This window comes from Pinus tabuliformis, chromosome 2_1, assembly GCF_031772625.1.
Source record: "Pinus tabuliformis cultivar Carrire ecotype Pingquan chromosome 2_1, CPIR1, whole genome shotgun sequence".
In the NCBI taxonomy this organism is placed as follows: Eukaryota; Viridiplantae; Streptophyta; class Pinopsida; order Pinales; family Pinaceae; genus Pinus; species Pinus tabuliformis.
Window position 1 is genome coordinate 111,925,027 of NC_142299.1, and position 14,356 is coordinate 111,939,382.

At 44.4% G+C, this 14,356-nt stretch overlaps 1 protein-coding gene across 1 annotated transcript in view; it reads left to right on the plus strand.

Annotated features, from left to right (window-relative positions):
• The window catches only part of LOC149199035 (uncharacterized), a 122,018-nt gene that overhangs the window by 88,054 nt on the left and 19,608 nt on the right, over nucleotides 1-14,356 (plus strand). The window contains exon 2 of the mRNA XM_089400436.1: nucleotides 11,270-11,366. Coding sequence (XP_089256562.1) covers nucleotides 11,270-11,366 — 97 coding nt within the window. The remainder of the gene's footprint in view (nucleotides 1-11,269; nucleotides 11,367-14,356) is intronic.

Sequence of the window (14,356 nt, forward strand, 5' to 3'; positions counted from 1 at the left end):
TGAGATGAAAGATGGAACTTACAGGGCCATTTGGGTGTTTAATAGAACAGATTTTTGATTAACAGACTGGTAACAGGTAGCACGAACAGTGAAAGCATTTAAGAATTTTCACTATTTATCTATATGTTCCCAACAGATAGCTTTAAGAAGAGAAAACAGAGGTCTTAGGGGCAAAAGTTGAATCCCTGAGAATGACTGTTACAATAAAAACACAGTTTTGAATTGCAGCAATTAAGAATTACAATTCTGTTACTGTATATGAGGAAAACATATATAATAGCTCAGTTTGAGTCCAGGGTAAACATGGTTAAATCCTGGTACTATCCTTTCACCTTGCTATCAAGTGTAAAACATTAGAACGACAAAGAGAACAAAAGACTCAAAACAGACACGACAAGAGATTTGAGAATACTTATAGTTTTATGCAACACCCATGGAATCCTGTAACATGCATCCTTCACCACAAGACATCAAATACACCAAACTTCTGGAAGTTCCATTCCTCCTTTGTATTAATTTTCTGAAAATATTACAGCAGATGGAAGTTATCCAAGAGAAAATTCCAGCAACCCCTTATGCGTTACTAAGGGGGGTATATATACGGATTTACATTTGGAAAAATATCTGAAAGAAGAGTAAATGCCTCATAAATATGCTGCCAACTGCTAGTGAGCAGTAGCCAAAGAAGTAAATGAAGAAGTAAATGCAGTAGTAGCTCTTAGTCCTTTAGCTGTCAAAATCTGTCAGATGCTGTTGAATTTGTAGCAGTTGTAGTCGGCTGAAGGCGTGTGTTTCAAAATGTGGCTAGCTGTCACTGTTAGTGATGAATCACCTTTTAGATATTTTCCAGTCACTGACCACTTTATACTTGTCTTGCGGTGACCTGAGCTGGCTTTTGACCTGGAGTTTTGAAACTACTGTGGCAGAATCTGGAGCATGGCTTGCCACCAGTCCTCCTTGGGCATTTGATGCCTTCGCATTTTAATCAATGTCTCATCAAGCTCTGTGTATTTGAAAAAACTTGGAGGAGTTTCAAATAGATGATTAACTTCATTTTCAATAAAAAATGACCCTTCAAGCTGAGTGTACAAACTCTGTCCTGTAGGAGGAATAGTTTCTTCAGAAGCACTGCTGGATGCAGTGATTTGATTTTCTATGTACGCGGCCATCCTATTTGTAAATTGGTCTCTGTTGATCAATTTCCCTGTACCGCTCAATAGGCTAGGCATTCCTCTTGCCTGTAGCATCCCCATTCTGAGCTTGAAGTCTTCAACTTCAGTCTGTATCTCATAGCTCCTCCTTTCTGCTGTCTGCACATATCCTCTGAGTGTTAGCACCTTTTTGGTCATAAGGATGGCTTCCGTTCTGTTGGTGATTCCAACTGCTGCCAGCTCATCTTTGTCTTGCCTGTTCAGAAAGTCTATCAGTTGGCTAGCTTGTTCAGGTCTATTTCCTAGTGCTGTCTTAGCCCTCTGGATATCTATCTGAGCTTGCACAATTAAATCCATATGTTCATGGATTGTTTTGAGTGACTTCCACTGTTTAATCATGCTTTGGGTGATTTTATTCCATAAGATCCTCTTGATCTCAGCCATGGTGTTTTTGAGATCAAGCTCTTTCTCCAGGGCTTTGATTCTGTCCTTTTGGGTCTTGATCTGTCTGCCCTGTTCTGCCACTGTCATTTTAGACTGGTCATACTTGGCATCTATCTCTGCCAGTTTTTCTTTTTCCTTCCTTATCTCATCTGCTTGTAGCTCCATTTGCTTAACAGCCTTAGTTAGTTCTTCTATGCTGGGCTGGTCAACTGTATTTGCTGTTGTAGGGGCCACTGCTGCCTCAGAGCCTGTTGCTGCTGTAGAATCTGTTGGGGGAGTTGGTAGTGTGGATTCTCCCTGTTTGCCCTGAAATGACTTCTCCAGCTCCTTCTCTAGCTCTTGGATCCTTTGATCCTGCTGCAATAGTAGATCAAGTTGTTGATCAACTTGTTTTTCTTTTTGCAGTTCAGCTGTCTGAGGATGTTCTGTAGGTGACAGCTTCAATCTCCTCTTCATGGCATTGAGATCATCCTCTTTTTTCTTCAGGAGGGCTTTTACCCCGGTTGGGTCACTAGGGTTATGCCCTAGATCAACAATAATCTCTTCAAGAGATTTTATCCTGTTATCCTTGGCCCTGGAAGACAATCTCTCAAAATCCAGTTGAGTATTTGTGTGTTTCAAGGATTCTTTCAGCTCATGAGCTAGTGTGGCCTTATCCACCAAGGTGGCATAGACCATTTCTCCAGTCTGCTTATGGAGCTCAATTTGGTCCATAGGATGTATGTCTTTGGCCAAGACCTCCACCCTTGTTTTGATGAAATCAGCAGTGGACATTGGGTTGGGACCCTTAGGTTTGAAATGGCTGAATATCATCTTCTCCTCTTTGAAGTCGTAGACCGACATCAATCTTTCTTGTTGGGCTGGAGTGGCATCTATAAATTGCTTGTAAACCTCAGCCCTCAATAGTTCATTTGCTGCCTTGATTTCTTTGAAGGTGGCCTTAGCACCTTTGAGCTTCTGGCTTTGTTGAGAAGAAGATGATACCTCCAAGCCAAGTTGTAAATTCTGCTCCTGCTGAAAGGAGCTAGTCCCTGTGTGTTGGCTGCCCTCCCTATCCTTGGCTGTATCATTGAAGACATCTTCAGTAATGTCTTCTACTTCTGGGGAGTCTGCCCTCTGTCTTTTAGCTTCTGGTTGTTGGGAGGATCCACTGAGGGGAGTGGACTCTTCTCTTTGTCTTTTGGTCCCCCTTTCTTCATGTGCCGGGGTCTGTAAAATTGAAGTGGTTAGGGGCTCCACTTGAGGGGGTGGTGTCTGCAATAAGGTGGTTTCTGGCAGCCCAGTTTGTGGCAGACCGGTTTGTTCTTCTTGCTGTCCTGTTTCTTGCTCTGGTTGTTGCTTTCCCTGCTCTGACTGCTGCTTTTTTGCTTCATCTTCGGCGTCCATTTTTCCCTTTCCCTTATCCAAGCCTGGTGCTGTTGTTGGCGGCGCTGTCCTGGTAACTGAGGTTCCTCCTCCTGATGTTTGAGGCAGCCTGAACGGTACCTGGGTCACATAGTCCAGGTCAATAGTTTTTTCAAGTTCTTTCATATTTTTAGCTATTTTTTCCTCTTCAGACAAGCTCTCAACAAGGGTATCCAACTGCCACTCTTGTAAGTTTGCATACTGTTCTAGATGTGGATAGTGGCAGTGTTTGATGGCTAGGAGTCTGTACTTTGTTCTCCTGGCAGTGATGAAACCTTGAGGGTCATATGGGACCCACCGGAAACTGTAAGACAACTTATATTTGTCTTTTAGGATCGAATCTGCAGCCTCCCATCCTTCCTTCTTATTCATGATAAAAGGGCCCAGCTCATTTTTGTAGTTAAGGTGTGCTTTTTTCTTTGAGCTGTGGAAGTGAGTGAGGTCTGACTGGATTAATTGCCTGTAATATTCCAAGGCAAATAATCTCATGGGAACATACTTGGGTAGTCTGTATGGACAGAGCTCACACCCATACACTCTGAACACAGTGTGGTGTTCATATAGGTACCAATCACCTATTTTGTACTTCTTAGAAAGCTGTAAAGCTTTCTTGATCTCATTTGATATTCTAGGTGGAGGGGATTTCATAAGTATGCTGGAGACTGGGTATACAAACTGATCTACAAATTCACAATAGCTGTAGGGTGAACTTGTGATTTCATGATAGACTGAGGTCCAGAATATGACTGATCTTTTCTCCCCTTTGTTGTCCAGCCTTCTGATGTAGCATGGGAAAGCTTCAGAGTGATGATACATGAACAGGTGGTAGATGTATGCTGAATATCTAAAGACTCCTTGTCTGTCCAATTTGCACAATTGATCATGGATCCTATTGGCTATGAACTTGGCAAAGTTGTACTTTCGGGCAGGGGGTTGTCGTGGGCTGTAGGCAGATAGCATTACGAGCATGGCTAGATCCACATGCTTGCTGTTCTGGTAGCCTAGCACATAGGCTATCATGTCCAGGAGCAGCCTGCCTGAGTCATTGAAGTGCTCATGTGGATAAGGAGGTGGCCCTGTAGGCTGGTTCTCAGGCCACATGTAGTTCCTGGTGACCTTCTGCAGCTCTTCACTGGTCATTTTCTCACCTGCTTCTATTAAAGATCTCATGGAGAAAGGGACTAATAACTCTGTCTGTTCAAAGTGCAGCATTTTGTTGATGGTGTCAGCGTTTATATAGAACAAAATCCTCCCTAGTTGAGTGTTGACAGCTCTGTGCTCCTGATCATAATTTTGAGCACATAAGTGAATGATTTCAGGGAAAACATTCACAGCTGGGAGGCAGTAATAGGGCAGGTTTGACTCCCATATCCCATCTGTACCAAGTCCTGCCTTATAGTCTTCCCTTAATGTGGTGAAGGTCTTCAAAAAGTTTCTGTTTCCCTCAAAATCATTTATGAGACAGTCTTTGTCAACTAATGGCATAGCTTCCAGTTCCTTATTGGTTTGACTCAGTGGAGTGGCACTGAGGGAGGAGGATGCAGATGCTGCCATGATACAGTCTGAAAGTGTGCAGCAGGATGCAGAGCTTTGATGAATCTCTTGAAGACTTTTGAGCAGCAGGTAGGTGCAATTGGTGTGATGTCTTCTTCGGGTGTGAAGTTGTTCTGAAGCTAGCAAAGTACTGATGATTTTCAGGAATGTGGATTGTCTAAGGGAATGTTTACTGAGGTATTAGTATTTGTACAGGAAGAGTGTAGGTAACCAGTACTTGGCAAAAAGGAACAATGCCGGATACTTCAGGGCGATTTCTGCAGTTTTAACCCGCGAGCTGGTTTGTACAGAGCTAAATTGGGGCTTAATGGATGGCACAGGTTGCTTATGTCTGATTTGGGTGCTTAGGTAGAGCTAAATTTAGAGTTTTTGGCAGACTTTAATGGTGATTTTGCAGAAAATTGGAATTTACGGGCAGAATGGGAGAAGACGGCAAAATACCTGGCAAATCGACCTGGAAGCTTGCGGGCTGGGTTGCAAAGGCTTAATGCAGTCAAGCTTCGAACTTTGAACGGTTTACTTGTCGAATTTGATGGCTGAATGCAAGATTTCGCGGCAGCAAGCTTGACAACGGCTAGTTCAGCTTCGCATGCAAAATAAGCGAAAAATACGCGTTTAGCCGTTTAAAACGGTAAATTTGGCAAAAGTATGAATTTGGCGCTTTTCCGCCGATGACGTCAGCATGACGTCATGGCGGGGCCCAGGTGAGGGGTGACGTGGATGCTGAGGTGTTAGCCAGGTCGGCAGGACACGGTGGCGGGCGGGCGCAAAGGCGGGCCCGCGTGGAGGACCAAGGGACGATGGGGCGGGCACCGGCGGGGTGACGTCAGAGCGGCGTGGACATGACGTGTAGGCATGACGTGTGGGGTAGCGGTATACGGGGTGGCAGTAAGTGGGTTCCCCGCACCACCTTTGGGCAAAGGCGGTAAGTGGGAGGAGGGCTCCGAACAACCTTACCGTCCGCCACGCATCCATTGTACGGGATAGGTAAAACCGCTTTCCCCGGACGCTAATTGTCGGCACATCGAGATCTGAAATTGACCGCCCACCCTTAGATCTGGGCGCTGGAGATCTGACGGCTGGCGGGCCTTCCGACTGGTCGAGCATGTTGGGGAGGGGTCCCGCCAGCGCAATAAAATATTCAGTTTAATTTTTGGGCGGAGGACTATAGGCAAGTGGGTTTTTTCGCAGCTTTGGGTTTTTTGGGCCTTTTCAGGGGTTTTCATAGGAAAAAGGGGGTTTTCTGTGCGCTTTCAGCAGAGAGACGGTAAGGGCTTGAGGGACAGGATTTCTGCTCATAACCAGGGGTCAGAGCACATCCAAGACAAGGTTGACCACAGTCCCAGGTGGACTGAAGTCTCCTTGGACCATTTACTTGGCTATAATGCCAAAAGGAGAATATGTAGATAATGCTGGGATTTATACACCTTGGTGTTAGTAATATTAGGGAGAAAGGCGATATAAGGGATTTGTACAATAGGGTTAGTGTTAGTTGTGGAGGAGGGGGTAAGTGGATGTGGAAATCATTGAGTTTATATGAAACAAGCTTGGTTTCAAGAGTAGATCAAAATGAAAAGAACTTTTAGATAAGAAATGTGGCTTTTACAGATCAAGAACCACCATGAAAACTTAGTCTTTTCCATGAATCTCAGGCTAGTGAGGGAATGTTAGAAATGAAATTGGAGGGGAGTGAGGGAAATTAGTCATGCTTCCAGCTGTAATCTTTTGCCTTGCTGCCCACCATCACCAACCTTGCAATGATAGGGATACCTTTCTGCAACCCCTGCTACCTACCCAGCTACTTGCCTAGCATTTTATTTCTTCTTGGAGGGTGCATTTGGACTTGCAGACCCTTACTTGCCTTTTCTTTTCCTTGGCTTTTTCTTTTGCTTTTTCTATCTACTTCTACCCTTATCTCTTTCAAGGTCCCAGATTAAGCTGTTGGGATCCTTTGTTTCTCTACCTGAACTATTTGTCTGCCAAGATTAAGCTGTTTGGACAGACTTCTTTCTCTATTCTACAACTCAAAATTGAAACATGGCATGATCCAGATTAGACTGTTGAATCATCCAAAAATTTTGTAATAAGGACCTCAATATTTGAAGTATTTCACACACCTCTGATTTCCTGGAAATATGGGATCTTTGTAGTAACAAAGCAGAGCATATTTGGATTTTCAATAATCAATCATGAAATATGAAACCTATTACTATAGGTATCCAACAAGAACCATACCTAATTGTTATGTTTGTGAGAGGGGGATGATTCCACTTGTTGTTCTCCTTGTTGTAAAATTGATGACACTGAATGTGATGATCCATGAGAAGAACCAAAAGAAACATCTTCACCATTTTGTCCAAGCTCACCAGCATCAGATAAGGGGATGACAAGAAGTCTAGATGGCTAAGTAATAAGATTAAACATGGCTTCATTTTGTTGATAATCTTGGCATGCATAAGAGGCATGATGTGAAGGAGGAGTGGATGGTTGGGGTGCAACGAGAGGCGTGTGAATGACACGAGAGCCAATAGTTTGTAAGCTAGATGCATGATCCTCAGTAGGATGACTAGGAAGGGGCATATGTATCCAACCTTTCCTTGAGCACAGAGCTTGCACAAGGATGATTTTTTCCCAGCCATCATTGTTCGGATTTACTAAGGGAGCGGATGTGTGTGGGGCAATTGAGATGCCTATAATAGATGGTTGGGGTTGTGAAGGTTATCGTGATTGAGATTCTACTTCAGATTGAGTTTGAGGCAATCCTAGTATATAATCCATCTCTAAGTGTAACAACTCTCTCAATAATTGTGAATTTGCATTGAAATCAACCACAATCCTTATTCACATCTCCCCTCTAAAACCCAAGTGTTGGTTCCTGTTAGGGCCTCCTTTTCCCCTGCCCCTTCCCTTATTTCGATTAAATAAACTCATTTTTCACACACGCACACACACACACACACACACACATATATATATATATATATATATATATATATATATATATATATATATATATATATATATATATTATTTTTTTAAAATGCTTATGACATAGACATAAAATAATGTGGTAACACCCATTAACTTAGGAAGAAGACTCTAGATTTTTTTAAGAAAAAATGAAAGGAAACAATTGTAACAGGGAACATGGAAAACACATGTCTTCATATAATTAACCCTAATGAAGACACAAGTTTGATGGATTCATAAACATATTCAGCAAATGTTCATGAAATAAAATACAACAAATTTCAATATAAGTGACTTGAGAGACATGTGTATGCAGAAAAAATCGAACAAAACCTGAGACATATAATTAAAATGAGTCAAATTGAATGATATGTGTTGGAGAGGCAAATCCCCTCTACGGATAGAGGCGATCCCTACTAGCCCAGAGTGGGTCTAGCAACAATCAGTCAATGCTACTATGCAAGCTCCTAATTGCAATTAAAAGGTAGGCAAAGAACACCTACTTGGATTCCAACGCTGTTGTTTGACGAAGAGATGCCACCTTCGCTCCTTTGTTCTAGCTGGTCACGATCCTCCACGATCTCCGCTAATAGATACCTGCACACACGAAGAGAAGACAAACACAAGCATGAAATCTAATAAAAGCAACTATACATCAGTTAGAAAGGATGTAATTCACATTAATCATCGCATAGACAAACGAGAATGGAACAATAATAGTAGTCATCTATTATTAATCAAAACAGAGAAGAGTACAACCAAGTGTTCTGACGTCTATATCCTTCTCAGGAGGGGCCAGTCAGCAAGTCTCTTAAGCATTCACCTTTGGAAATGATTCTCCCAAGACAAGAAACTCTCTCTCTCACACAAGAAACTCAACACAACCTTCCCTAAGCTATCAATCACTTCCACACTTATCACACCCACTACCTATAGTAGCAGCAATCTGAGCACTATAAGCTCCACACAATCCAAGCTACTCCAAACTATCCAACTCGCTGCTCATGGTAATGGTAGAGGTTTATATAGGAGAAGGAGTCTCCTTGAATGGTGGAAGGATGAGCTTATCTCCAAGGGAAGTAGTTTCAAAGGGTCGAACAGACATGCCATAGAAGGGAGGCGACATTCACAAGACTAACAACCCAGCCTGTAGTTATCTGGAAGGTTGGCTGTTGGAACAAATTTGCCCAAATTGGATCAGTGCGGGTGCATAACTGGTTTGGCACGCTGACATCGCAAGGCAATAACGGTCAAGCTGTGGTCAGCGCGGGTTGATACAAACATAGGCTGCGCTGGTCATGAAATTCGATCATCGCGAAAAAGCCGTGTGCTTCCGCGCTGGCAGCGCACGTGGTTTGTTATGAAGCGCCAGTCAGCGCGGGTATTTTAGAAATAGACGCGCTGATGAGGAAAACTTTGGAAAAAGTGGGTTTTTGGCCAGTTCAGAAGGCATGAACTTGATTATTGTGAATTCTTGACACAGTAGGGTGACTGACAGGGAGACAGTGACAAATTACTGTGTAACAGATGCCCCCTAAAGCATGAAGACCGAGAGAGTGGGAGGGGTGAAATGATTTACAAAACTCGCTGAACTGGAACACCACCAGGAAGGACCGAATATCTTTGATAATCAAGTACATGCAGTCTAGGCATGGGCGCAACCATCCGAAAGACATGCGAAAAGTCTGTGGAATGGACGCAGCCACCCAGCTAGAGAGACCATAGTAATGATAAGGTATGGTCGCAGCCATCCATGAAGACTCAGGTATGGGCGCAGCCATCCATCAATGAGTCATGTAATGATCATCCACAAAAATCGCAACCTGGACCATTACAGACAGAGATCCAGGGTCTTGCGCTCCGTCCCGACCCGAACAAAGTACAAGTCCAAGCATGTGAATACATGAGCTGAAGTCGAACATGCATGGACATCGTCTGATTACCAGTCAATGATGAAAATTGTTAATAGACGCGAGAGGTACCACCAATAATGACAATGGTCCTCAAGGTACTATAGGTACAATCCGCGGCGTGTGAATCAATGAGCTAGTGTCGAACACCCGCAGAATCGTTCGATCGGAGGCCAATGATGAAAACCTCTCGTCGAACACGAAGAACCTGCCATTGAGGCATGCAGGCTCTAAGGCACCTGAAGGGAGTCTCTAAGTCGCCTTCCTGGATAACGAGTTGAAGTCGACAAGAAGTGACCGTGATCGAAGGTGGGCCATGATGTTTCCCACATCATCGACATGAGACAGAGGTAAAATGATTTGTGTGAGACAGCAGATGAGGTTGTATCAGTGCAGAGGTCAACTTCTCTTGAACATATCGGTGGCACGACAGTGGATGTGGCAGTATCTGACATCAAATGAGCAGAGGGTATGATGACAAGGCAATGAGCAAATGAGAGGTCAAATAGGATAACCCGTACCCACAGAGGCCAGTTGTGAAACAAAATGAGAGATTCCCACCCGACACGAATGCAGACCAGTGCCATGTTCAAGAGCGACATACTGCCGACACGACAATTATTGCAGTTCCTTTTTCCCCACCATCTCTGGCAGGTACCCCGATTATTTTTGGATGACAAGCTTGACGGGGGTAGCATATGCTTGGAGAGTGTCATTTCAACAATGCCCGATGTCATCAAGTGTTTAACGAGCCTGACAAAGGAAAAACTCGGCGTCTTTTCTTGTTTAGAGAGTCTGAAAAGACAGCGGAAAAGAAAACTCCAGGGGGTCCTTTTTCGTAAAGTTGTGTCTCTCGAGCCCGAAAAAGTATAAAACAATGCTCGAAAGAACCGCCCGACCATTACGATCGAGGAGTACTTTTCGTAAATAGTGCCTTTGACCTGAAAAATTAAAAAAGCGGTCGAAAGCACGTCGTTTGAGAGCCGATAACGAGCGCGAAACGACAAACACCCGACAATCTTTTTAAGTTCAACGGTCGAAAAAGAGCTTAAAACGACCGCCTCTCGTTCCTTTTAACGAGCTGAAAGGAGGCTCGGCCATCTTTTCTTGATTCATGTCGGAAAAGAGCTCAAAGACGACATTTTTTGGGACCAAGTGCACGAAGAACTGTTATGACCACGCCGGTTACCTGAACCTGCACAAGAACACCACCCGCATAAATCCGTTCGATATGTGTAAAAAACATATTAAAACATGCATACAGGCATAATTCAGTGACACTAGTGCTAAATCCATGGTAAAAAGGTGACAAAAACCCATATAGATAAGAAAATATAGTCAATTATGAATTTTTTACTATAAATAGGGGGGTAAAAGTCATTTTTTACCATTGTTACCATTTTGGGTCGTGAAGAACGTTGAGGAGCTGCAAAGTTGACGGAGCGATTTCTAGCCCGTGCGGACACCATTCATCCGGCAGCTTCTTCCAGGTAGGTTCTCCTCTCCCTGCCTTGCATTTTGATTCCTTTTGGTAGCAATTTAACGGTGGAATTTGGCCATTTGGGCAAATTCTTTGAGCGTTGGTGCGCTCTCGGTCAGCGCGGATTTCCCGCTCGGGACCGCGCTGATCGATTTAAATTTACACGTACCACCTTTTGGGTCAGCGCGGAAAACACGTGTGCTTCCACGCTGACCCAATGAAAAAACACAGAGGCGCCATTTTCAGCGCGACTGTTTTTAAAACAGTCGCGCTGGCGCGGAAAAATTTGATTTTTAATAAAATGAACGTACAAATTTCCACAATCAGCATTCTAATGTTTCTTCATGGCTTTGCAGGGCAAAATGGCTTTTGTGTGGCAAGAGAGAGCCCATGATGACGAGGATATAGCCGCATATGCACTTGCCGAATGCCGGAATGCAATGCGGGCATGCGGTTTCTTAAAATTCTTCCTGACTCCGCGCTTGAGGGCGCAACCTGACTTGCTGGAGTTCCTTATCAGAGCTTGGAACCCAGTAGATGGGAAATTCACCATCCGCGGCCAAGATATCGAGTTTGATGCTTCGGATATCTACTTTTTGACTGGTTTGTCGCGCCGGGGCCAGATGCCCATCCTGGAGGGGCAGCGACCTAGCGGTGAGACTCTGGACCAGCTGATGGCTAGAGTGTGCCCAGAAGCTGCAAAGACACGGAGCAGGAAGGTTGGTATCCCGACAGTGCGGGACATGCCTCTCCGCACGATACTCTTCCTAGTGACAAGGGCAGCGGGTTCGTTGGCCAACCATGAGGCCTCGAAGAACCAACTGTTGTTAGCTCTGGAGTGCCTACAACCCACTATCTTCAACTGGGCGATTGCTGTGACTACCAGCATGAAGAGGCAACTAAGCAACTGTCGTCGTGGAGAGACGAAGCAGTTCGCGTATGGGTCGCTTCTTCTGCCGCTCATGCTGGAGCGGGTGCCGGCTCTATAGTTACAGACCATGGCTGTGGATCCACCTAGAGGTCCTCGGGAGACGAGGGCCAGTCGATGGGCCCGCGTCATGCCACGTGGAGGTGGTGGTCGCCCAGTGGCTTGGGGGGTGTATTTCAGAGAGTGGTTGGAGCGACAGGTCATCTTTGTCGAGGACTGGCCGTATGCGGGCATGGACTTCCGCAACGACCCTGACATGCCACTGCCCGCAGGAGAGCACTGGGATGATGGAGGTATGTCACTTGATCTCATTTTAATATTTTTTGATGTTTTTGGTTTTTTATGTACATGTCTTGACAGATGTCACTGTGTGCAGATGTGGGACCCGCGAGACCTATTGGCCTAGCCCCGTCAGCACGGAGGGAGGGGCAAGGAGCTGGAGCCCTGGCCTTAGTTCCTCTAGGAGTTGACACTACAGAGACTATAGCTCGCAACCTTGAGGGTTTGCTGGAGGGGGTACCAGACTACCAGGGGGTCGAGGAGGTCCCTATAGAGCACCAGATCCACACAGTGGGGGTGGCACCCAGGATGCACCGCCTATTGAGGCGGGTGGCACGAGCGGCTGTATGCTACAGAGAGCATAACCCAGCACAGTAGTCGCCTAGGTTTACTTCCACTGATGTTTTGAGAGACATATGTCTCGGATGTATTGAGGACAGTGACTCTTATTTTTGACACATACATTTATTTTTGAGCGCCTCAGTGCGCCACACGATATATATATATATATATATATATATATATATATATATATATATATATATATATATATATATATATATATATATATATATATATATATATATATATATATATATATATATACATACCGATTTTTTGGATGGATCTTGTTACATGTGATGATGTTTTTGTTTATGCTATGCAAATGTTCAGTACAAATGTAATCTTATGTATGAATTGCACAACACATGACCCATGTATTTTAATTTTTGAATGCAAGCTTAAAAGCACACATGACACGCATGCAAACTATGCTTGGAAAAACATTTTATTTACATATGCTTTACTCTATGGTCTTATTATGCTTTCTACGTTTTCTTGTATGATGTTTATCTGTTCCGCAAATGCCTATCTAACACACGATTTGCCAATGCATCAGTCAACGCGTTTAATCGTCTCGGAATATGTTGATATGTGATATAGTCAAAATTCCTTTCTAACAATCTGACACGTAGGTACAACCTTAGGATGCGTTGGTCTCTGACGGAATATCGCCCGTTGAGTTGATGGACGACAAGCTGGGAGTCCAGGTTCACCATCATTGCACGAATGCCGAGATCAACTGCTTCGGCTAGTAACTCAATTACGGCACTGTATTCGGCGACATTATTAGTGGTGCGACCGAGGCAGACTCCTTGGAGGTCCAGCAATTCACCATGAGGATCATAGATTGCCCATGCCGCAGAGGACAAATTGCAAGTACTACGGCAGGCGCCATCAGCGAAACCAACATAAGGTGCACTAGACATCTGCACAAGAAGGAGAAAACACAATAAGAGGCAAACACGCCTTCATACCAAAGAAAAACGTGAAATCATGCACACAAAACACACTAAACACGCGTATGTACAAGCTGAGTGCACGAAATCATGCATAGTATTTCTTCAAATAAAGCCCGTTGCGGGGCTTGTCAAGAGGATTTCCTTCGTAATCAATCAACTCATATGCGCCCTTCTGTAAAACTCTTTTCACTATATAGGGACCTAGCCACATGGATTTGAGTTTCCCTGCCCCCAGCTTATCTTTAGCTTGATCATAGAGCAGTACTAAATCTCCCTCAACGAAGGAACGAGGCTGAATATTCTGATCGAAGTGAGCCTTGACTCTCTTCTTTTGTGCTTCGATAGCTAGAGAAGCTAAACGACGGGTCTCGTCTAACCGTTCTAGGTACAAAAACCGTTCCTCCACCGGAGTGGTGTTGGGGAGCAACTCGACAGCTAATTTCAACGAAGGAATTTCACACTCAATGGGAAGGGTGGCCTCCAGTCCATAAACCAACTGAAATGGCGTAAAACCGGTGGCGTCCTTCACAGAAGTCCGATAGGCCCACAAGGCAGGGAACAGCATCAGATGCCAATTAGACTTGTGCGTATTGATGGTACGTTGAAGCATAGTGATCAAAACTTTGTTCACAACTTCGACTTGATCGTTGGATTGCAGATAGTACGGTGTCGAACTATCTTGACGCAAGCCTAGTTGGGTCGTTAGTTCCGTCATCATGTGATTACGGAAATGTTTTTCGTGATCTGTGACGATAGCCTGAGGGACTCCGAAACGAGTAATGACATGATTAAACAAAAACTGCGCCGCTGTGTAACCGTCTTCGTTCAATGTAGGCATCGCTTCGGCCCACTTGGTGAAATAATCCACGGCAACGATGATATACCCATGCCCCCGGGCCGAACGAGGGTTACAGGACGTATAATCGATGCCC